Source organism: Ambystoma mexicanum, chromosome 7q, assembly GCF_040938575.1.
Source record: "Ambystoma mexicanum isolate Mex_15411 chromosome 7q, UKY_AmexF1_1, whole genome shotgun sequence".
Taxonomy (NCBI): Eukaryota; Metazoa; Chordata; class Amphibia; order Caudata; family Ambystomatidae; genus Ambystoma; species Ambystoma mexicanum.
In genome coordinates, this window is record NC_090941.1 from 745,861,601 (window position 1) to 745,886,882 (window position 25,282).

General features: G+C 44.7%; 1 protein-coding gene across 2 annotated transcripts in view; it reads left to right on the forward strand.

The window, feature by feature from the left end:
• EXPH5 (exophilin 5) overlaps positions 1 to 25,282 on the forward strand; it is a 756,247-nt gene that overhangs the window by 533,375 nt on the left and 197,590 nt on the right. For both annotated transcript variants that reach the window (XM_069640259.1, XM_069640260.1), the window contains exon 2: positions 755 to 912. In XM_069640259.1, the coding sequence (XP_069496360.1) occupies positions 755 to 912 (158 nt within the window). The remainder of the gene's footprint in view (positions 1 to 754; positions 913 to 25,282) is intronic.

Here is a 25,282-nt window from a genome sequence, read left to right on the forward strand (position 1 = left end):
TGTATTTGCTGATGTGTTGATGTGTGCAGATCTGAAGGACCCAGTCTCTGTGTGCTGCTCACGTTCGAGGCACTGTATTCGAGTTCTGACGTGGTTATGGTGCCAAAAGCCCACCAACCTTACCCAGTCTGTTACTTGGGATAAGTTCTACCCCACTGGCCCGGATGGAGTACAGAAGTGTGGAGTGGTGCGGCGCCGGGGGTGTATTGTTTATCAGGAGAATGATTGAGCGGTTGCGTTCCTGAGATGCGGTCTGATGGCTGGCCAGTGGTTGTTGTATAGGAGGTGAAAACTGAGAGTTAGGCTTCCTTGGATGGATGCAGAGTGAACTGCCGCCAGACCACCTACAAACAAAGTAATACGAAGAAGCTGTTTATGTGCAGCTAAATGTTGGCCAATACCGTCCTCCAAATATGGTAGAGCATACACAGGGGCAAATTGGGCACGGTTGGGGGGAGCAAGATATCTGGCCTGCTTCTAAGCGTGTAATCTGCGGGACTATCTAGGTGCAGGGAGAAGTGTGCACCCAGCTAAGTAAATGAGTTTGATTGGTCAGGAGTGCAATCTAGGATCAAAATGTGGTCAACACCATCAAAGATCACGAGATGTCAACAGGGGTGTCAAAGGGCAATTGTTGTCAAATGTCGCCAGTCTGTGCCTGTCAATGTCTCCCTTGCCCACTGCCTGCATTGATTATGAGTTCTGCATAAACAAGAGAGAGAGAATAAATGGCTGTGGTGGTCTCTCATTTCAGTAAACTTCAAAATGCAAAGCGAGACATAAAATGGCTTCAGGGAGCGACGGGCGAATGGTTTGAGGAGATACAGCGGAAGAAGTTTCGGAATGACACAGACGTGAGCAGCATGCTCAAACAACCCCTCACACACCGGCTGAAGAAAAAAGAAAGAAATGGTGAGTCAATAGGAGGGCCGAAAAAGCATCTCTAGTGTCAATTGGGCGGGTCTAGAACAAAAGAAAATGAAGGTATGGGGAGAGCTCGCATTTCCCCCCCCCACGCAGGTGCCTCGTGTTACAGGATGGAATGTACCTTCTTATTGTGACGCGCCACACAACAGTTGGCTCCATATTAACAATGATATTTTTGGCAGCGCCACAGGGTTGGTGCAACTAGTCTGCCACACTTCATGAATAGCAATTTTGCTTCTGCAAAGTTGTCAAGGCCACTCCAATCGACCGCAAGGTCTAAGTAATCTGGTCCTTGCAAAGGTCTGGATTCTACCCAAGTGATGATACATATGAGATAGACTGTACTCTGGGGGCACTTTCTAAGAATATTGCAAGCCGCCAAGGAGTTCTGTGACTATATACAGGCCACAGGCCATGTTCCTTTAAAGGTCGCGGAATGTCGCGCTCACTTGCAGTTTCCATCTTCAATACCAAGCGGGCATTTCATTCCTTATGATGCATGGCCACACCACCATCGCCTTTAATTTTTGATCTCTTGTTTGCTCTGATGTATGAGGTATTCCACTTGTTGGAATGTGAAATAAAAGTTGAATCTAGTTGAAAATAAAGATCATATCAATACCAGCTTGCAATGTGTTGCAAACACATATTTAAAGCAGTTTAATACTTTGTGATTTAGAATAAGTGGTAAGGTGCGCTCTCCTGCACTAAACTCATGCAGTGAGAATGTCGCCTTATTCATAAACTGCAAAAGGACAGGGAAACTGAGTTCCATCTGAAATGTTCGTCTGGGCTTTGAGTATTTCAGTGCCCGCTGGAATTCTTCCGAGCGAGCTGTCCTTGCCACTGGCACCAGAGACCGGGGGCTCACATGTGAACTGTAATCAGAATCACAGCATTGGACCGTAATTTGCGGACTACATGACCCCTTACAGTACATTATACGGATATCGTTATACGATCACAGATCAGATCGCAGACGTGACTTGCAATGTTTTAATAAGCAGCATTGTGCTTTAGAGTGATGGATGTGTGCTCCCCTCTGCAGGGTCCCTGCACTGCGCTTGATACGCACATTTCCATAAGCGTCTCCGTATTTCTCAGCTGCCGAGGAAAGGAATCTGAAAAGCCAGTCCTTGCTCCCATTGAGGGTTTCAGGGGCAGTCGGAATTCTGCAGCAAGACTTGCCCTTCCCACATGGTGCGGACTCTGGCAGCAGCCATTGACATCATAAATCAACCGTGATGTCATTGTCTGAACTTACAGTTGGCCGGTAATAAGAACATTACATAGTCATTTGTTGCAGGCTTCCATTTTTCAGAAGGAAATTACACACAGTCCTTTGTACAAATATTGAAGGCATATGCATATTCCAGCTTCCTCAATGGCACTGCAGCTGACCTGCAGGAAAGAGTAATGTGAACGCATAAAGCAGGCGGTTGCGCGCCCTTAATACCATGTGTGTCTCTTTGGTTCCTGTAGTTCATTGGAACTACCTGACAGTTTCCCGCAAATGTCCTCTCTTGACTTCTTTGTGCATATCTACCAAAAACGACGTGTTTGATTCCTAAGAGATGGCAGCCGGCTCCTGACGTCTTAGTGGTATCTTGGGCACCCAGCCATGGTGCCCAAACTGCTGGGCAGATGCCAGGTCCTCGGGAATGTAAGTGCTTCAATTGTAGTCCACAGTATAAAAAGCCATGCACTGGAGACCTCTCCAAACCATGACTAACTCTTATGGTTGCTTGAAACATTATTAAAAAGGGGTAGGGGCTCGACGTCTCCCTCCCTAGACCCACATTATCTTCACGTTCTCAATATGAATTATTTTGCCTGGTCTTTTCTTCACTCTACTTCTGCATTTCCCCTCCCCCTTCTATAGCCCTATGATTTGCCTTTGACTCTATGATCTCAGCTCAAGGGGCCTGCTGTGGTTTTGGCCCTGTGGTATGAATAACGCCCACTCTGCTATCCCCTTTGTGTCTGGGACCAATGGTGGCAGCTTGAAATGCAGTAGACTTGGCGCCAGATGTTCACAGCCAAGGCCATCCCTTGGGTCTTACCCTGCCTTCCTGACCCGTCGGCTCCATGCACACCCCTACTTCCAGCCTGTGTTCCCCTCCCCTTCTCCCTCTTCTCAGTCTCCTAAGAAGGCATGGTCTCCTCATTCCAATAGACGGCTCTGAAGATACATCTCCTTCCCAGGAGCACCAGGGTTGGCTGTAGACATTATCTCCACCCCATGATGGCCCATCCTGCCCTTGCAACTGCACATGGATGTAAATACTGCAAACTCTCATCTTGTAGCTGTCCCAAGGCCCCCCAACTAGACATAGTTATCGTATTTGTCATTACGCCTACACAGCGCAAGATTGACTGGCTCCTCCTCCCCTCCAGGATCATATTCCAGACTGAATGTATACCCTCAGAATTGGGTTGAGCAGAGATGGTTAGAACCCTAGTCACACAGGGGCTTGATCAGCGGTTCTGATTTTTGATAATATCTTGTTAACTGAATCTCAAACTGGTCAGAAAAGGTTGGCCGTACTGTGGGTTTAATAACAGAATTTAGCCAACACGTGTTTTGACCCTCCTGCGTCTTTTTCAAGGTGTGTGGTGGGTATGTGGCATATCGTGTGGGCACATCTGGTTAGTTGTGTACCATCGGCTCTTCTCACTTTAGCATACACATTCAGACACAGCTTTCCCCCCTCTTACTATTTCCCTTTACACTCCTTGACTGTCCTCTCATGGCTGGACTATTGTAATAGCCACAAATCAACTAAGTCAACTGCAATTAAGCCAAAATAAAGCTGTGACTCTTATTCTGTCATGCAAACCCTGGCACCACATCTCACCAGGTCTGAAAGCCCTCAATTTGCTCTCGGTCACAAAAAGAATCCTTGAAAACAATGCTCCCAAGTGCCTGATCCCAGACATAAACACATATGTACGAAGGAGAATGTTGAGATCATCACATGATAACAACGTGACAACAGCTAGACACAAAAGATTGAAACAGAGAGTGGGATTCCAGGCAGTACTAGGCCCAAACATCTGGAATCTCCCTCCACTCCTAAAAACCCAGAACAAGCTCAAAAGTTCCACAAGGACAAACACACACGAGTCTACCCATGCTCTTCCCCCTTGCCCATCACTTAGCTCAGCAGCACTTAAGTGTAATGACTAACACTCCCGCCATACGGCAGAACATAGCTATTATCTCTTCACCTCGAATCTGCCTTTCTTGGCGACACAAAGGTTTTCCTGGCCTTTTTCTTTGTCCACTTGTTTGTTTGCTGCATTACTAGCACCCCAAATGTCCTTAGTCTTCTTCAACAGTAGCAAAAGTGTTACCCCCATTGTGAAATCCACCAGACCAATGTCTATTTGCTACACATAGGAGCTGCCCTTTCCCAGAGAATCTTAAAGCGCCCTTTGAACGCCAGCTTGCCTGCTATTGGCCTACAGCGGATGCCAATGGCACCACCTTCATCTACCTCATTCCCCAAATCTAACGCATCATGCCCCTCATTATGAGTATAGGAGCACACTTTTACCTCTTGATATTGATATTCTATTTCTCTCGCGCCCGCATACAAGTGTTTCAGAGTGCGTAAAACAGGTATGGTATCAAGAGAGACACAGACTCAAAGGTAACAGTTTCCAAATCCTTTATTAAATAAAGTTCTGGGGTTGGTGTAATACCTAACTGGCCCTAACTCTAAAGGGATTATTCCCTCAACTGATATTTCTAAGGGACGTCGATGTCTGAAAGTCCAAAACCAAAATCCGCCTTTGCCTAAACCTATGCTTGCCCTGAGTCTTTGACAACATGTGATAGGAAGTCTCTTTAAAGGAAAAATAGTGGTTCAAAAAGAAATATAAACGTAGGCTGGTTTCAGTTAGTCTTACCAATAGGTGTAGTTCTGCCAGTTCAAAAATAGTTCCACTCAAAAGGGTTGCCCTCGGAACCATCCACGTAGGACTCTTGCAGCAAGTCACTAAGGATCACAATGTCTCATTGTCTTTTCGGGTTCCCTTCTCCAAGCTCTGACTCCTCTGGTTCCAAACAAAAATACACAGTTCATTTCAGGCCCCTCAGGGACCCCTTTCCCAACACTAGGCCTCTCTTTACAAAGTTCAACAATGCCTCTTGCACAGTTCTTGTTAGGCCTCTCAGGGTTCCCTTCCCCAAGTGTAAGCCCCTCTTGTCTTCAAACAAACAAAGTTCTCCTTGTCAGAATGTACCTTTCACTGTACAGTTCTTACAATGGGGTAGTATCAGAGACTTTCAAGAACGCTGGGCTCTTTGCTCCATGCGGCGCAACCACTCTGACCTCTAACCACTCTCCTTATTCTCTGTGCCTTTCACCTTTTTCATTCTGTGCCACTTTCACTCTGTTCTTTTCTCTTTCACTCTGTTCTTTTCCACTTCACTGTACCTCCTACCCGCCTCCTTTTCTGTTGTGCACAATTGCACCCTCTTTTCATCCTGCTGTGCCTCTTAAACACTCCTCTTGTCTTTATCGTTCCTCTGGCACACTCATGTTCCTTTGGTTGTGCACCTTTGCGCCTTACTTTCTCTTTGTTTTGCCTCTTGCATGTTTCCTTTTCAACCTTTGGGTCGATCGCACCCTCTTTTCCTGCTTTCGGGTTACTTGCACCCTCTCCTTGCTTTCTCTCACTTTTACTTTCACTTTTCCGTCTGGTGGGTCACTCGCACCCTTTTTCCTTTTTCTGGTTGCTTGCACCCTCTCTCCTGTTTAGGGTTGCCTGCACCACCACTTTTCGTTATTTTCTTTAAAGTTCATGTTCCTCTTATCTCTCTTTATCTCTTTGCCGCTAGCGCATCTTGCTCTCCGCTCTCTATCTTTGTGCCGCTTGTAAAATTTGTCTGGTTCCACTCCCGCTCCAGCCACCCGCACGCTCCTGAGTTTCTCTCTGCCCTTTCACGAAACTCACCAGGAAGCGCATTGCTGCCAAGCGGGCTCCTCGGGATACACTGCATCGAGGTCAGGGTCTCACCACCTGCCCCTCAGACAGCCTTTGGACTGTCACACATCCCAAGGAAACAAGCATCTCTCTGGACGTGGCCAGCTGTTAGCAGTCTGCCTCACTCCAGCTCTCTGGAGACACAGTTCCTTAGCCATGCTGCAGCCCCTCCAACACACTGGGCCAGCGTCTCGGCATGCTGCTCCCCTCCGGGCTCTCCAGGCTTCTCTTCCTGCCAGCTCCGCGCCTTGGCTCCTCTGTTCCAATCAGCATCCCCAGCTTGCTCAATGCTTCTGGCAGAGCCATACCTTTTATACTGGTGTAAAGAGTCAAGTGGAGTCAGGTGCGAATAGTCACAATAAAGTGTCTGACCCTGCCTGGCTCTATTAATGGGACAGCCTAGTGGTAGGTTGTAGTAGGCCCTGTTCTGCCTCCCAATGCTTTTCCTATGGGTAATCCTCATAGTTCTTGGGTGTATCTTCTTTGTATCAGTACTTGTTGAAAATGGGGATGGGGAGATGGGGTGAGAGTGGAAATACCCCATAAAGGCTGAGAGAGAGTCGGTTGGTGTACAATTAGGAAAGGAGGAATACCATGTCTCGCCCTTGGGTATTCTTCTCCCAATCCCCCATCATCCTCCACTCAGGTGGTCCTCCCTCGCTTGTACACCCCCAGGGTCTTGATTGAAAAGCGATGGCCCTTCCCTGGACACCTAAATGGAAGATCCTGGGGGAGTAGGTGGGCGGATGCCATCAGGTTTCTCACACTCTGCATTACCACACCACCTCACTATAGTTTAGCAGCAAGATGGAGGATGTTCCTCCAGCACTTTGTTGGAAGTATGTCCTCCAATTTAGCCCCAAAATTCAGCATATATTTCACATAGTATTACTGTTCGCAGTAAATCGGCCAAAAAAAACGAGACTCCAGAAATGGGGATTTACACTGCCATACCACTACATGTAATCTTGTGGTAATGCCACGGGACCGAGTTGCTGTAACAGTAAACTATTTTGATGGTAAATTAGTGGATTTACCTCCGATTGAGCACCAAATTCATAATGAGGACCCAATGTCTGCTACAATGGTAAGTGATTATAACCGTGAATAGATAATGTAATCATGATGACATATTGGTTATCGTCCGAGGTGATCTTGATATCAGGTCTTACTCATCCCGCAGTGAAAAGCTGTGGTTGCTGTAACCACCCAGTAAGTCTGAACCGCTCTGTTAGCTTAACTTCTGTAACGCTTTTTGCATTGGGATGCTAACAAAGTAAACATGTGAATAATACCGGTGTCATTTCATAGTCTTCTGCTTACGTAGTCTCTTTCCATCATCAGACATTATAATGCAAGATACGCAAAATTGGATAGTGAAGTTTGCAATATTTTAATAATGAAGAGTTCTGTGGCAAAATCTGTGTAGTACAACATTCTTATACTAGAAGTTAATGTCCTTTTTTGTAATGTTTTGGAATTGGCCAGCATGGTTTACTGCTATCATTCTCCCAGGCATCCCGATTGATGGCAGTGGCCACTGGCCACAGTGACTAGTCTGCACCGTTTCCAGAGCAGTGTAATGCAGTAGGCTCTGCCTGGTCTGAATGTCTGTGCTCACCTCTCACACTCATTTCAGTCCGTTATACCCGTCCAGGACTTTGTAAATCAGATTACCTAGCAATCATAGCTCCTCCTCTGACGCTGAGGAGGAAGGAGGCGGACCAGTGCCTGGGTTGAGACCACGTTTATCCTTCGAGAGAATTCAGGACACGCTTGGCACTTTGTACCAATTTGAAGTGTATTTTAAAGTCAGCATAAACCAGATCAAGATTAATGTGGTGGCCTTTTGGAAGGACAAGCTGTGGGTGGATTTGTGGATTACTGGCCAGGGAAAAGTGCAAAGGAGCTTCCCTGACTAGTCTTCCTATACTGCGGCCACTTGCCCCTCCAAAGTACTACTGCTGACACGGGGGCTAACGAGGCTCAAATGCTCAGAATCCACTCAGATATGATGGCGTTCATCTTCTATATAGGTTTGAGGCTTCTTAATTTTTTATTTGAGTTTGAGATTTTGATTTGTATCGCACTTTTCCGCCTTAAGAGGAGAGCCGGGCAGAAACTATATCTGTATAGTCGCATATTAAGAATTATACAAAGAGGTATGTTTTGAGCTTCTTCCAAAATAGAAAAAAGGAGTCGATTTTTCAGAGATCAAGAGGGAGTGAGTTTGCACAGAAATGTACCTATCACTTTTGTGTACAAAGTGCGATGTAGATGCTACGAGCAGAGGAACGTTGGGATTGTGCTGGACGATAAGGAGTGAGAAGGGTAACAAGATAGTGGGTGCCTGTCCATGGAGGCACGTAAAAATGAGACAAAGGATCTTGAAAGGAATCCTCTGTTGCACTGAAGGGATCTACAGTAAGCGGAAACAGGTGCAGATTTTGTCAGATGAAAAAGAAGTCGTATGGCTGCTTTTTGGGCAACTTGCATATGGGCAATGATAAGTCTCTTTGGATGCCTAATACGCAGTGAAAGAGAAATCATCCAAGGACCTTGGATTTCTTGATAGAGCACAAGTACTATTAGGAAACTGCCCCCGCTAAATTAAGTTAGTGATTAGCAAGGTGCACAGCCTGCACACAAATAAGCATTTTCCATAAATCCTGAAGAAGTGCTGGTTTGGCATGAAACATGTGTACACTGACATTGAACAAACAACTGGGTTACTAGTGCACCAGGAATTGGACTGCCTTGTCCATGTTACAACACTGAAAGAATATACGATTAAAATAACCAATAAGGAACGTGGTGTTTGTTCCCCATTTGAAAACTCTTCTAACGCCGACTGTGTAGCTAGATAATAAATCTCTTCAGCCTCAGTCCTTATCTCGTCAAAGTGAATGGTGATATGTGAGCTGTCGTAACACAAGGCCCCTCTTAGAGCTCCATTACCAGTAGGCAGAGGATGTGGGACTAGCAGTGTTGTGATTTCTGTAAACCATTAGCATGAACCCTTAGCGCTAATTGGGGACGCTTTGCAGTCAGTAAAGTGCTAGTCAGACCCAGAATGCTAATCATTTATTTATGCATTTAGTGTCTAGTAGCTTAAATAAATAAGGCGTAAAAACGTTCAATAACAAATTACACAATCAACATATAAAATCAATCCATTTACAAATCGAATTTTGGAATAAAAGAATATAAATCAATCCATAATGATTTTGAGCAATTATCGGAATGAGCCTCTCCCTGTTGCCTCCCCACCCATCCAGCCCACAAAATCACCCGAACGCCCTCCTCAACCCCCACTTACCCGCTGGGGACCCGCGCTCCTCAGGTTTGTCTGCAATGGAAATGGAAAACAGACTTAGTCCCTTTTGCATATAGTGGGGGCCATCTTTTTTACTTTTTTTCTTTAATTTTTCGTCAGGAGATCGGCTGCACAAGCAGTGCGGATCTCCCAGGGAAAAATAATGAAGGCCATATACACCCCGGATGAACCCCGGTATGCAAATAGCTTTCATGCCCTGCCAGTCGGGCGGTCATGGCTGGTATCGACCCACAGCCCAAGCTCAGGCCCGAGCGAAAGCTCGAACTGGCAGCCGTTACCAGCCCTGTCCGCCCAAATGGCAGGACATGATTGCCACAATCCTCTCTGGGTGCCCCCTGCTCCAACGCCCTTGTCCATGCACTTACCTGTCCTACTGTGCCAGCTCGCTTTTTGGCCTCCTCTTCCTCGCACCTTCTCCAACCTCCTTTACTTAGCAGATGCTTGTCAGCCCAGGCTCTTTTGGCATATCTATCATGTCTTCATGATCATAGTATGATGGCTTCACAGCTTGGGGGAGAAGGGCTGTAAGAGGTGTTACTGGCCCGTACCCTAATTTACACGGAAGTGGGGCGATGTCACCTGTTACAGCTGTTTCCCGTTGGCTGTAAAACCAAATTAGGCTTGGTTAAGTCTCCGTATAAATTAGGGATTTGGAACACACTCATCATATAACTACTCACCCCAGCGTCACTGAATCTGGCTATTTGGTACTGTGCGAAACTACATTGTCCTGTCAAGCGCAGTCTGCCTAGATGATTTTGGAACTCCAGAAATGCGTCTTGGTTTCAGAATGTCGGCAAGAACTTTTCTAGGCTTTGATGTAAACCATGTGTAACTCAGTTCAGCACAGTTCTACCCACACGGAAGATCATACTTAAAAGAATGCTTTGTCTGTGGTTAAAGTGTTAAATATTTGAAAAAGAAAAACCTGCTTCTTTTCTATGTACAGCCAGAAGGGCCCACTGGTTATTATGTAATTTCTTGAGAAAATTCCAGCTTTGAGGGCAAGGGCCATGTTACGTAAACTGCGCTGGCCGATTCTCATTAAGAATACTGTGCAAAATGTTTTGCATTTGTGCATTAATTCGCTCCTGTAGTGTGAAATTGCACAGGGCAATGTAGCACTGGTTGGTGGTAAATTGCACCCGTGTGTATGGGAGTTTTGTTTCGTAAATGGCTCTCTTCGACTGCACATTAGAAATGAAAGAAAAGAGCAAAAAATGCACCTGATAGTGGAACATGTCACCGGGCAAGTTCATCCTCAATCCTGTGCAATATTGCACTCTGTAATTTAGCAACACCAGGGCAAACCTTTGAAACAAATTACAAAAAGACACTGTAGGACACCCTTCTTTATTGGACCTTCCTAGTGCAGCTTACGAAATTCGGCGCCAGAATCCTGTTTATTGAATTCGGTTCCCTGACGGGGAAGGCCCCACTATGCACATTCACATGCTCTTGCCATACAGAAACACCAGTCGACCTTATATTAATGCTACGCTACTTGATATTTGTCTAGCACCTTAATGCCATTGCTAAGGCTCAGAGGCGTTTCTAGGGAGGGCTGAAGGGGCTATAGTCCCCGGATAAAAGCTCAGGGGCTACAACCAAAAGGGTAGATAGCCCCAAGTCCCGACAGTCCTGACATTAGCCTAGCCCCGGATCTTTTCCAGACCTAGCAACACCCCTGCTAAGGCTTCAAAATAAATTCTCTTAAATGTAAAAAATATATTGTTAATCAATAACTATTAGTATAAATCAATAAAGTATCCCTTCTCATACCTCATCCTCCAGACAGGTTGCAGTAGAAGAATGGTACATTGTTGAAGTTCCAGGTTCCGCCTATATAACAGTAATTGTAATAATAAAGATGTAACATCCACAACAAAAAATGTACATGTAAAAGATGGTTGATATTGACAAAGAAGCATACAAGCCAGTTTGTATCAATAATCAATATGTTTTAAGTTGAACTTTAACAAGTACATATTTTGAATAGTCGCATCTGAAGAAATATTCTAAAAATAATTACTTGAAAGTTGACTCCGGAATAGAAGTTGATATAGCATCACGGTCCTTTATTCAATGTATATATTCCCATTGTTCAATAGAAAATGGACATTAGTATTATAATTTAGACCACATCATAAATGATAATAAAAGGTTTGTGTGCAAGTTGCTTGCCCTCACCATTAGGATGTTGGACAAAACTCAGTACATCGTGTCACAAAGGAAACTTGTGTAATAAAATATCAATGGAAATATTCCCCAAAAACTGAAAACTGTTCATTATGTTACTTGTTCAAAGACTATTTCAATATATTGAGTGGTCATTTTAAAGACATATTATACAGGCACATTTAGAAAATGGTAAAATAAAAAATTCAGCGTCCACTATTCACCTGGATCAGCTAGTGCTGAAATTCTGTTGGAACTGCATTGGAAAGTAATTTGCGAAGGAATTTGGGGTGACGCTATTTAGCGTACTGTGATTGTTCGTACATATCTTCTGAGAAGTGCATGCTGCAGACTCAGAATTGATTGACCCTCACATTACCCAAGACATCCTTGGCTCTGCTTTCAATTCTGTACACTGGAAATCCGCAGCTCAAGTGCCATTTTCTTATTAAATGTAAATCCTTGGAAATACCTGCAGGACTGTACCCTGACTTTTAGCATGGCTGCTATTAGTGCAACCCAAAACGATGCAAAAAGGCATTGTTGGATTGTCCCTATGATCTGTCTAAGAAATATAAATAAATATTACTAATAAAAAAGCATTACAGTGAGTAAATAAAACATCATATTCCTTTCATAATAAAAGAAATATACTTAATAAAAAAATTGCACCTAAAGCAAACATGCATTGAAAACATGCACTACAAAAGATTACATTTGGAAACAATACTCTGTAATTTTATGTGCTAATTACAGAGATAAAAAAGTGTAGGAACTTTGATATTGGTGTAGACGTTTTGAATTGAAAACATTTGAATAGGGTGTACATTGAGTATAAAGCAATAGAAAGTGGCCTAGCAGAGAACGGTGACACTACAGAAAACAATAGTAAAAGTTGACTAACCATTTCTTAGAAGAACAGATGAGCCCACTCAGCAAACAAGGTAAAAAGTGGAGAGCTGGCGATATCCGTTGTCGATCACGCAGATGTTTTCTTGTTAACTCCCACAGTGTTTATGAAGGATTACAGAAGTGGGTGTGTATGTGAATATCTGACATGCTCGTTCACACCCACCAGGCCTCTATGACAATGTTTGACCTCCTCAGTAGCGAAAGTTAAGCCCACTTGTGAGCGCATGCCCACAGGTGCAAACTGTAATTGATGGCAGAGGGGGATGGATGTGGATGAGGCACGCACAATAGGCCCAGGACACAGACATATGTTGATTGCAGGGACAGGGTATTCAAGGGGTAGTCTGGAGACACCAGGTCTGGGATGGCCAGGTGGATATGGGTGCCCATGCTAAAGCACCCTTTGTGGTGTACATGCTATTCGGCACCTGAAGCTCACCCATCCTCCCAGCCCCCTTGCGAGCACACGCCAACAGGTGCAAATTGTCAGTGATAGCGAAGGGGGGATGAATGTGGATGAGGCAAGCACAATAGGCCCTGAACACAGTCAAAGGACACAGCCATATGTTGATTTCAGGGACGGGGTCTTCAAAGGGGAGTCTGGAGACACCAGGTCTCCGGTGGACATGTGGATAAGGGTCCCCATGAGAAAGAACCCTTTGTAGTGTCCATGTTATTCGGCACGTTGAACGTTCCCATCCTCCCAGCACCCTTGCGACCACACGCCCACAGGTGCGAGCAGCCATTAATAGCAGAGGGGGGATGGATGTGGATGAGGAGATCGCGATACGCCAGTAAATGTGTTAATGCACACCAATCTTTTACAATACTCTTAGATGTTTGGACGTGTTGTAGACTTACAAAAAATGTTGAACAACTGCTCAGATTAACTATTTCTTTTAATGTTTTGTTTAGTTTGGTAAAGTGGATGGCAATGACACTACAAATGATACTGCTGCGGTCTGTATAAATCGACAGTATTGTCCGTGGTCACTGGGGAATTCATCATGAATGGCTCGAACCACACAGGCAGGTGTTACTCATCGAACGCAAAATCCCAGTCTTCCTTGAATTCACCATGTAAAGGCACGATATGCCACAAGTGTCTACCACCTGTGTAAGAGATACAGAAATAGTTTATTTGAATGAACCAAATAATGGCATTTTTTTTGTTTGCACTACATTGTAAAATGTAAGGCATTGTTATGGTTTAAAATGTACCTTTTCATGCAAAGTACTGACCGTAATTGTGATTTCAAGTAGGGATCAATTAGAAATGTGAACGCACATTCCAGAAAAAACAGTTTGGGAGATACTTCCAAGTGAAAGAAACGTAATTGTTCGGACGATAAATCTAAAGAGGAACACTTTGGTTTAAGATTAGAATGAGTAATTTATTCAATTTTCAGAAAAATTCTTTCGTCAGTGATCCATCGGAGTTATATTGATGCAGGAGAACAACATATTATGTTAGCAGTCTCGTTCCTCAAACACATAACATATATACTTGTTACTTGGATTACAAGGGCGAACTGTAGCTCGAAGTTCGTGCATAAGGACCCACATCCTTTGCAAAACACAGATCTTGTAAGGCATTCGACCCTTAAGCCATGCAGCTCATTAACGCATAGCGGTGGTGTCTTCTTCGGCAATGTTGGCCAAGCAGCCAGAGTTTTCTCTGCAACAGCAGTTCTCCACCGGACAAGGCTTAAGCTCACAACGATGGCAGGCACACCAGGTGGAAACATGTTCCATGCGATTGGGTTCAGGCTCCGGTGATTGATCCTCATGACTTTCATCTGATTCCACATCGTTTCGACTTTTTTCTCTTTCAAGGATTTCCTCTTCTGAATATTCAGGCTCGTACAAGTAGGGCTGAATTGTTGCCAAAGTTACTGAATAGTGAAGACACGCAGAATCAACAGTGAGCTAAATAAAAATATTTTTTTGTTTATATACATTAAAGAAAAGAGGTTTCCCATTAACATTGAATGTTAAAGAAAGACAAGCGCAGAAACAGCCATGTTACAAAAACACATAGTGAAAAAACAAGATTAATAGGCTTAAACTATGATAGTTTGCAAGGACACATGTTTAAATATGATTTGGTAAAGACATTTGTCCAAAATATAAGAAATGAAAAGTGACCACTGAGTTAATTCATTTTGTGCAGTATAAGTACTAGTTCTCAATGTGTCATACTTAGCCGATAGCTGAACAGGGAAGCTCGAAATGAAATACACTGCCACGATGGAAAAAGAAACTCCAATGTTGTGTGATCAGAAAGGGTTTGTTTACACTTGTCAAGGAACGAGCCGCCTTGGCATTTCCATGAAGACATATAAATAGATTGCGCACAGAGTACGTTGACATAAGACATGCATTGGCATTGTGAAATGGGGCGTGAGCATCCAGTGATGTCAGAGTAAGTGATGGGTGACATGAATTAGTGCTGCGAGGGCACTTGAATTTAGGGTGATGGAACAACGGATAAGATTAGCACAAGATGGCGTTACCCGACCCGTCGGTTTATGCAAGTGTTAAAGTGACAAAAACTCGGGTAAGTTACATTGGAATTCTTTTTAAGACTGATTGATGTATAATCTAAAATAGATTGGGCTTAGGCTGCGATTCTGGAGAGCCATTTGGGGAGATAGAGCAGTGTCTTGGGCGTTTCCTCAATGGTGTTATGGTAGTATTCATCCCACCAATCTATGTCACAAACTGTAAGTCCTTGAGAATGTCAGAGGTGGCGGCATCACTCGGGTGCCGTGGGCTTGACGTTGGATAGGATAGGGCCTTTCCTCTAAGCTTTTTCGCGGAGCCGGCATGTGAGCTGGCTGTTGGAGCTCTGTGGCGGAATCATACGGGACCCGCCCACCCTTCGTGCCCGCTGGTTAGAAAGCTCCTTTCCAAGCCTCATGGCTTGGCCGGGGGGGGTTGGGTGGTCGTGGCCGTGGCTTGTGAGGTAAGGCCTAAACACATGTGAGTGGAAAGCTTGTGTCACTGCTTTGTGTCTGCTTTGCCCTGCACCCGCGAGTTCCCTCCTCCATCGGAGGACTGCAGTCTAAGCTATGTAGCTAGCCGAGAAGGGTGGGGCTGGGAGTAGCCCATCACTGAAGATTGGTGCAAGTGGTTCTCTACCCATGGATAATAAGGTTGAATCTGATATATTGAATTCAACAAATGTAACTTCTCTTTCAGCTATGTCCACACAGTGTGTGTCCCCTCTTCGCAATGGCCTATCCTTATGGCCAGTATTGCTAAAGAGCTTTTATTATGTACCAGCCCACTTGACTTGGGCTTACTGGTTGACTCACTGAATGATTGGGTAGCAGATCTACGTCAATCTAGTATGAATATTGTTTTACAGACTAAAGGGCATAGCAGTTCTGCTGTTTGGCCACAAGTGTTGAAGCTGGATAAATCTTGCCTTGTCAAGTCAGCATGAAAAAGGAACTGAGAGACCAAGCTTCACAAACTGTCCATCTTATTGAGGATTCTCCAGTTTCTTAGGGGTTAACATCGGCAGTCAAGGAGAGGGTGAAAACATCCAGGACTGAAACTAAAGGGTTAAGACGAGAAATTCCTCCCGCATAATCGACTATCCCTGCTGATGACAAAGCAGTTAAACCGCCTATAGAAGTGAATGTCAACTTTAAAAGGGTAGCTTGCGAAGCCTACATCCAAGGAAATCACAGATGCCAATAATTCAAGCCAATAGTTCCCGGGACTTCATTATGGATGACAGGAACTTGATCATTACTAACATTCCGAAGGCTGAGTCAAGACAAGCATTACGCTATAAGGTCCTTGCTTGGTTTTGACAGCAGACAGGACCTGGCGTAGTCAGACTGTCGGATTTGAAGATCACGCGTAGACTGGGCTTGGATGACTGGTGTACACAAACCAACAGTGACTGCATTTTAGTGGGTTGTGGGAGCAGTTCCTTACCTGCCTTTTTAAGGAAATGCAAATATCTTCCCAGAGGTTCTTCTGTGTGTAACTTGATAACTTGATGTGTATTCCGGTGTTGTGTTTTCATTCCTGTATACGCCATTTTCTCTAGGGGTGCTATATGACATATCATTCATATGTTGATAGTTGTCATTTTTACGTTTTATGTTGTATGTACTGTATGCGCCCTCACACCTCCGGGTTTATGGTGCGCTATATAAATGCAATAAAGTAAAGTAAAGATGCCTGATCAATTGGCCCAATACAATTTCTGACCAAACTACCCATTTAACACTGGCGTCCATTTGAATCATACGAAGCAACCCCCAAATGGTAAATATTTAAATATTCATTTTGACATGGTTGATTAGAAATGTACCTTGCAATTACATTTCAAACACTTGACACGTAATGTCCAATTTTTCACAGTGGGTACAACTCTAATATCAGCTGCAGAACAGTTCATATCTTTAATTCTTGGCATCCTGGTGGAGGCTTGGCTACAAATTAGACTGCCCATGTTGCAAAGCCGACTCAAGTGTACTTAAGATATTTTTCTAATAGTCTAGCAGTATAAGTTGGACTTTCATAAGAACATCTTTGATTTCTTTTCGTTTAATTACAGTATTGAGTCCACAAAACACATGGCCCAATTGACGCATTAGAAGACTTCTCCACAGAGGGGCACATTTATTCTTCTCCTTTTTGTAGTGTGAACAATTTCAAGAAATAGTCTCTTTTGTACTGTGAAATTAATGGTTTTGGTACTCTTTTTCTAAATGTCAATCACAAATGCATTGCTTCTTTTCATAAACATTTTTTGATATGTTTTCTTAAAAAAATACATATACATTGATCCTGTTTTTGCAAGGTATTCATTTTACTAGGTTTTTATTTTGATTACAACGCATCGTGTCTGCCTAGGAGACTTCTGGAGGGTGCAGCGCACTACGTATCAAAGAGCTGTTTCAAAAGCAAATCCAAGATGAGGCCAACATTGCATAGTGCTTTTAAAGCCACAGAAACAACATTTCCAATAACTGAATGAAGAGATGCTACTTACTACAAGGTTAAAGATCCATGTAGGGGCATGGCCAGCTGAGCGTCACATCAGATGTGCTCGATGGAGACTTTGTAAACGGCCCAGTGATGTCGTTTCTCTGCCACTCTGTTCCCGCTAGATCTCCCCAATATGGGCCCCCATGTTGCTGGAACTTTCCCCCGCTTATGCTCTGGCCCGGATCAAGGCCAATGAGCCCTACCACCGAACATCGGGCGGTCGAGTCGGACTCTTCTGGCAAAGCAAGATGGCGCCAGTGATGGCATTCGGAGCGAGAAGGAAGCTCTTTTGATTCGTGTTGCACTACTTTGCGCTCCCAACCCGCCAGCGCTGTTTTGCTGGTCCCCCCCATACATGGTGATGCCCAGGGGACAAGACTGAGGACTCGTTGGACTAATACCTGTGCCCTATGGCCTCACTCGCCCGTTGTGGGGCAGACGCAATGTTACCTCCTTGGCACTGTTCCACCGCCCAGCTGGGCCTCCTTAGCAACAGTCCAAGCATGGTCTCTCCCTCCTGTGACAGACCCCCCTACTTTGTTCCCTCTTTTCTACTCTGCCTGCCCGGGGTACACTCCTCTGTCTGAAAGGATGTCCATAAAAACGTCCAAATGTAGCAAGTAGGGTGTTGCCCTTGCACTGATTCACACCCAGGCCCAGGTCAAGGACAGGAAACTGGACCTTTCTATCATCGCCCATGTGCATGCAAAGGTGGCTACGGACCCTGTGCGCTCTATCCCGAACACCAGGGCTGATTTACAGTTGTTGCTAGTGGATGTCAAAATGGAGGTTAAGAAGGAGATTCTGGAAGCATTTGGGGAGCTGATTCCAAAGCTAGCTGATGTTTACAAGAAGGTGGTTGGCACTGATTCTCGTATTGACGACCTAGAGAACATGGACAGCAAATCGGCCCATGAACTCTCCCAGTTGACCAACAGAGTGGAGGAGCTTGAATCACGCTATGCTTCATTGCAGTTAAAACAGGGGGATTTGGTGAACAAGTCTAGGAGGAATAATATCCACATGAGAGGGGTCCTGGTGCACATTCTGGGCGCTGACTCGAAGCCCTACATTCTTGACCTATTTCGATACCTCCTACATTGGCTTGACGACCGTGGCTTGGAGCTTGTGCTACTAGGTGTTAAAGAAATGGGTGGGATGGATCTCACTTGATGACTTTATGCTTGCTTGTCATGGGGTGGATCTGCAGTTTTTTTGTCTCACTGGCTGGTTTGGCTGAACGATTTAAAATAGTGTCCCTCAATATGTAGGGGCTTAACTCTCCAGTCAAGGATGTCCATGTTGGGTAGGTTCCAGACATCCGAGGCCCATGTGTGTATTCTTCAGGAGACTCCTCTGCTGCGCCAGGATGAAAGTAGCCTACGTAGAAGGTAGTTTCCAATGCAGTACTTTGCTTCAGCCGCGGTTAAGAGGAGGGGTGTGGAGATTTTGCTCACTAAGGATACCCCATTTGTTGTTGGTAGGATCCTGTGGAATCCTAATGGTTGGTTCTTTCTCCAGAAGGGCACCCTATTTAGCCACCTTGTGACTATGGTTTCTCTGTACCTCCCCAATGAGAATCAGTTTTTGCATTCCCACTTCCCACACTTGTGTCCTTCGCTGAGGAGAAATTGTTAATCTGTGAGGATTTTAATCTGATTCCAGATTCTGCGCTGGATAGGACATTTGCCGCTCCATAGCAGACTATAGGAGCAGCCCGGCCTTGTTGATGGTCTTGCGTTAACTGGGCTTGGTGGATGCCTGGAGGCTCCACCATGGGCACAGGGAATATTAGTTCTATTCACATGTACACAAGCGCTGTTCTCACATTGACCTTGTACTGCTTTTGCCTTCTTTGTTACGTTATGTTTCAGACTCCAAGATCGGCGTAGGGCTGTTTTCAGATCACTCTATGATTTTGCTGGGATTGAGGGTTGATGGACAATGGCCGTTGCCCATCTGCGCCTGGAAGCTTTATGATCCACTTGCTTCAGGATGTGGTAATCTGTGCTGATATTACTGCTGCTATAGATCGGTACTTTGCTGAAAAAGACAGCTAAGGGTCATCCCCGGGTATCCTGTGGGATGTGATGATGGTAGTCCTGCGTGGGAAGTTTATCAGCCGCACCGTGGCCTGCTTTAAGGATCTTGGCTAGAATGGATCTCAAATCCCAAGTACGCAATTGTGAGAAGGCCCATGTGCAGACACGCTCGATGAAGGCCCTCAGGGAATTAAGTTTGGCAAGGGCTAATTTGAAGGCAGTGATGGCATCTGACCTGGCCAATTCTCTGTTGCGTACAAAGCAGTATTACTATACTCAAGACAAGGCTGATAGGCTGCTGGCCTGTAAGCTCATGAAACTGAAAACTCGTAATTATGTCACTGTCATCAGGAACAGGGATGATATTCTTCAGTTTACTGATGCCGCAAAACCTGAGGGATTTCCGACTTCCATGACGGTTGCATTGGCAACTCTTGCTAGCTTGTGTCATGGAGCCTAGCGTTATGCAAGCCTCCTATTATTATGATCTGAACCATTATATACTATCTGTCTTATTTTAAATTGGTGTTTTCAATATTTGTAGCTAAGCTTGTTTTGTCTTTGAGTTTAGACAGTCTGCATTTGTGATTTGTGTCAAACTTTTTGAGATGTTTTAGATCTATAAGAGCTTAATAGTATTGGAAATGGACTTTGCTTCGTGCATTTGAATACTGACAGACCGTGAGAGCGCACTGCATTCCGTTATACGGATTTGCCTACACATCATTTCGTGGCACATATTGTTGTGGCAACATCAGTAGAGCCTCGGGCCCTAATTTAGACCTATTTACGGCTGTGTCGGTGGTCGGCTGGGGTTGCCGTCTGGAGGTTGTGTGAAACCTCAAGTCCTTGGGTATGTTTTAGTTGGTAAGTGGCTAGACTATGTGGGGATAGTTTCTAACATCACAGATGGCCAGTAAGGAGTATGTATTCCAGGATGGCACTATTAGATATGAGGAAAAACCAGGTCTAATTACTCTTCGAACACTAAATCAAATGACCTGGGGATAGAGAAAAGCTATTGTAACACTCCCAGAGAACCTGAGCACCCACCCCGCGTGATGGTGAAAGCTGCATTGGTTAACGTAAGGTCTGTGGTTCTTCATGCAACGGAAATTCACGATTATATAGAGGAAAATCTGTTACACTAATGAGGCATTTCATGTGATGTATCATGTTGTGGTCCCAGAGGGGTTTTTAATTCAACATGTTAATTTGACCATGAAGAGGGGAAGGAGTTATAGCCCTGATATACTGATACAGTTTGAGGGTATTCCACTTGGATCCCTTTAATTGGGGTGGGACATTTGATAGTTTGGCTTTTGCCAACTCGGTCAGTTAGGATATTGTTGGGATATAAGCCCCCAGTACCTGGTAAGTCCTTTTTGGAAAAGCTGGACTTATTTCTCTCAACTATTGATATAAAACAGAACAAACTGATCTGTGTTGGTGACTTCAACATATAGCTGGATGACCTATCAGCCCCAGACTCCATGGAGTTTGGGGAAATATTGAATAGCCATAGTCTGAGGCCACTTGATGTGACTCCTCCCCACATCCAGGGCCATTGTCCTGCTTGAGACCATGCCTGACTCCTGGTCCGACCATTCTGTTCGATTGTATTCCCACACTTCTAGCAAGGCAAGGGAAAACACTTCCAATTCAAGAGGGGTGGTAGTAGGAACTATGTGTTCACTTGTAACAATCTTGATGCTCACGTATTAAGCTCCATCTGCACCTAGATGCAGTTCATTCTGCTTAGTATGCGTGCTATAAATCAATCAATCAATCAGTATTTGTTGCCTGCCGAGAGGCCTAAATATGGGGTGCAGGACACCTATCTGGATCTGCACAGGCTTCCTCGGCTCTCTCAGGTGTTTGGGACCGACTTGAGCTTCCGATCAAGGAGGACAAGACGGACTGCGATAGCCTCCCTTCTCAACCATAATGCTCTGGGTCCGGATGGTTTTACGCTGGCTTTTCATAAAACACTTAAAGCTAGTCTCTGGGGCACATTGACAACCCTTTTTAATTCTTTCTTTTATTCCGGCAGGGTTTTGGGGTCCATGGAGGAATCTCTACTGACACTCACTCTGAAGCCTGGGAAGGAGACCTCTCATTGAGGCTCCTACCATCAGATATCCCTTCTCAGTACAGATGCAATGATTTTCCCAAAGATCTTGGCCTCTAGATTGATGGAAGCACTCCCCTCTTTGAGCCACCTGGACAGACAGGTGTGATACTTGACTGTAGCACGCATGTCAATATCAGACGTGTTGTTATTAATGTACTGGAGATTGCTCGGCGGAGTGTGACCACAATATCCTTGCTGGCGCTGGATGCCAATAAGGTGTTTGATAAGGTGAACTTGGCGGTTCATCCACGCGTTCAGATTTGGCCCTAATTTTATGTGGCTGGTCATGGCCTACCACAATTCTTTGAAGATTAGGATCTGTCTTGGTGATAACTATTCACAACCCATACCGATCACTACGGACACGCAACAGGGCTGTCCTCTATCTCCTTTGATATGGACCTTGATCATCTAGCCCGTAGCATGCTGTGCTTGGTCCAATCCGAATATTGATGGCATCACTATAGATGGGACTGAACACAAGTTGGCTTTCTATGTTGATGATGTCTTACTTACTATGTCTCACTCTTCTTGCTCCTGGTCCTTATGCCCGAATTTGCTCTGTTTGAACAAGTTTCAGGCCACCTTATTAATTATGATACATCTATGGGACTGGCCATTTCGGAATCTGGTGAAACTCTGTCTGAGGTCTGGAAGTGATTCCCTATTCATTGGATTGATAGCTCTATGGATTATCTGTGAATCAAGTTGATGGCACACCATGATGACCTATGCCGGGTCAACTTTCCGCCCTTCTTTAAGCCCCTTTCCTCAGACTACTTTGAAAATTGATAACTGATAACTAAAGTCTTTTTTTTTTTTTAAAAAAGACCCATTAGGGGAACAGAACGAAGAGCCCAACCTAAGGCTCTAAGACAAAGCCGTATTGATCTCAGTCAATCTGAAAGTCTGGTGCATTTAAGGGGAACATTCAGGCCATATGAAAGACGATGGCAAAGCCCAGAAGGGGCAGCAGACCTGGAGTCACAGGATGTTTTCCTTGCTGCTTCCTGTCGGAGCACAGAGACCACTACTTTGTACAAAGTGGCAACTTTGCAACCCCGAACCTGATCCAAGGGTCCAGATCCTGTGAAAGGTCTAGAAATGACCTGAGTAAGGAACACTGAGAAATCCTGTCATGTGGTGACCTGACCAAGTGACTGATGAAAACCAGGTTGTGAGGAGATCTAACAAACTGAATGCTGAGAAATTAGGTTGTCGAGACACCAAATCGTGAGTATTGACGACCAGTTTATAACAGACCTGATTCAATGAACTCTCAAATCCTCTCAAAATCCTAGAGAGACCTAAAGCAGGTGAATGCTGAAAACATGGTCAAGGAGAGACGTAACTAAATGAATGCTGTGTAATAAAGGTTATGGTGAGACCCAACCAAGTGAATTCCTAATGGAAGGCTGCAGAGAAACCTAACCAAGTGAATGCCAAGGATCAGGTCATGGGGAGACTTGACCCAGGGTACCCTGAGAACCAGGTCATGGAGGGATCTAACCAAGTGAATGCTGGGGGCCAGACCATGGGGAGACCTGATCCAGTAAAATCTGAGCATCCAGGTCATGGAGAGACCTAAGCCAATGAATGTTGACCAAGGTTATGAATAGACCTGAACACCAAAACGATTGGTCCTGAATCCCAAAGTCTAGGAGAGACCTGTCTGGTAAAGTGAGGTACTGGAAATTGGCAATACACCCAACCATGCAGCAAAGAGTGTGACGCATACAAGGTGGAAGACAGAGAAGTTGAGGTGAAGACAAAATAAGTCTGGGAAGCTAATGTAAGGGTGCAGAAGGAGACTGGCACACAGGTGGTATGGCTATAGTTATAGACTTTTATTAGTCAAGAAAATAAAGAGAAAACCTAACTTTCCCTAACTCTAGGAGGGGGTTTTCCTGCCTCAACCAAAACAATAACGGTTCTGTCAGAATGTCATTGTAAATCAATAGTCCACTGTTCTGTGTCAAAAACCTTACGTCTGTCTCTTACACTTAAAGCTGAACTAGAGATAAAGTAGACCTTCTCAGATTTAGTTACCAGGAGAATGGCTCCCCTTCTCCTGGTGTCTTGATCTGCCAGTTCAGCTCAAACAGGGGGAATGACACCCTTGCCCTGGTCTTGGTTACAAGGAGAATGACTCCCTTCTCATGGTATCTTGTTTTTGAAGTTAGCTACAATCGGGGGTATTTACTTCCTTCCCCTGCTCTCTTTTCACTTGGTTGCACAATTCAATACCACCAGGGGGAATTACTCCCTTTCCCTGGCCTTTCTTTTACTTTGGTTTCACAGTTCAATGCTACAAGGGGCAATGACTCCCTTCCCCTAGCTTTTACTTTGCTTTCACTATTCAACACGTTTAGTCTTTGGTTTGGCCAAGATAATGCCTCCCTTCTCTTGGCCAGGTGCTTTATATAGCCTGGGAGAATAACTCCCTTCCCCAGGCTCTGGGGCCCTGACTCCTGGGTTAGGGCTACCAGGATAATGACTCGCTTCTCCTGGTATTTTGTTATGCGCTCCTCACAATGAGGGGGAATGACTCTATTCCCCTGTTCTTCCTCTGATTTGGTTGTATAATTGGATTTCACTGTACCAAATGTTAGGAAGGTCCACAACCCTGACTTCTCTTCTTTTATGATTTGCCTTACTTGGTATAACTCTCTACCAAGTACTGCAACAAGGGAGATGACTTTTCTCCCTCTCTACTTGTGGGTTCCAGACCCTGGTCTCTCTTCTTCTTTGGTTCAGCAGACTTGGTTCACTAACCTGCCAAGTACTGCCCCAAGAAAGAACATTTGTATCTTTCTGTCAATTTCAGTGCCGATTATTCGCTTCCCACACCTTCACGCCCGCACTGGTCTCCGCCACATTCTCGGTACCTTGTTAGCGTCAGGAAAGCTAGTCCGGTTCTTCCAAGGGTCTTCTCTTCTTCCACCAGATCGCTCTGGACTTCCTGGCATCACTGGTTTTTGCCCTGCGTTGACTTCTTCCGGTCTCAGGTTGGATGGTATGTGTGCCGTTATGTGACCACTCGATCTGTCTCCTCGAGGCTGCTGTTCTTCAGCTTCCAAACACTTCCCTGGTCTTCAAACCACCTGGGCAAGGAGTACCGCCGCCTCTCTTCAGGCTCGGGAAGCAGACTACCTTCTGCTGCTTTGCCTTCTCATTTCCTTCTTATCTCCCGGGCTCAACCGTCCTTGATGCTGGTTGGCTGTACCTCTTCATGTCTTCTTTTATGGAGTCCCTTGTCGGTTTTTAGCTGTTCCATAAAACTCCACTGAAAACTTCCCCAAGGAGTACTTGGTTGCTACAGTTCTAGTAAGCACTATTTTTTTTTTTTATTGGCATTTCCAAATTTTACACAATTTAACACAAAACAAATGAAAAGCAAACAGCAATGACCCCAACCTCACCATAGTGCCCCCTTGCCTCCCCTGACTTACTGACATACCATTCTTATGTTTCCAGGTATCCCCCACCTGATTGAGGAATGTCCCGTCCTCTACATTATGTCCAATAGTCTCAAGTTCTGAGGACACCATTGTAACATATAGTCACCTCTAAGGTATTCAATTACTGTCCTACAATCTGTCTGAAATGTACTGGCATTCCGTTGTATTCTACACGTAACCCATTCCATTGCCAGTGTTCCCCACAGTTTTTGTATCCATTCAACATTAGTGGGTGGAGATTTTTGCTTCCATTTTTTAGCAATTACTAACCAAGCTGAAA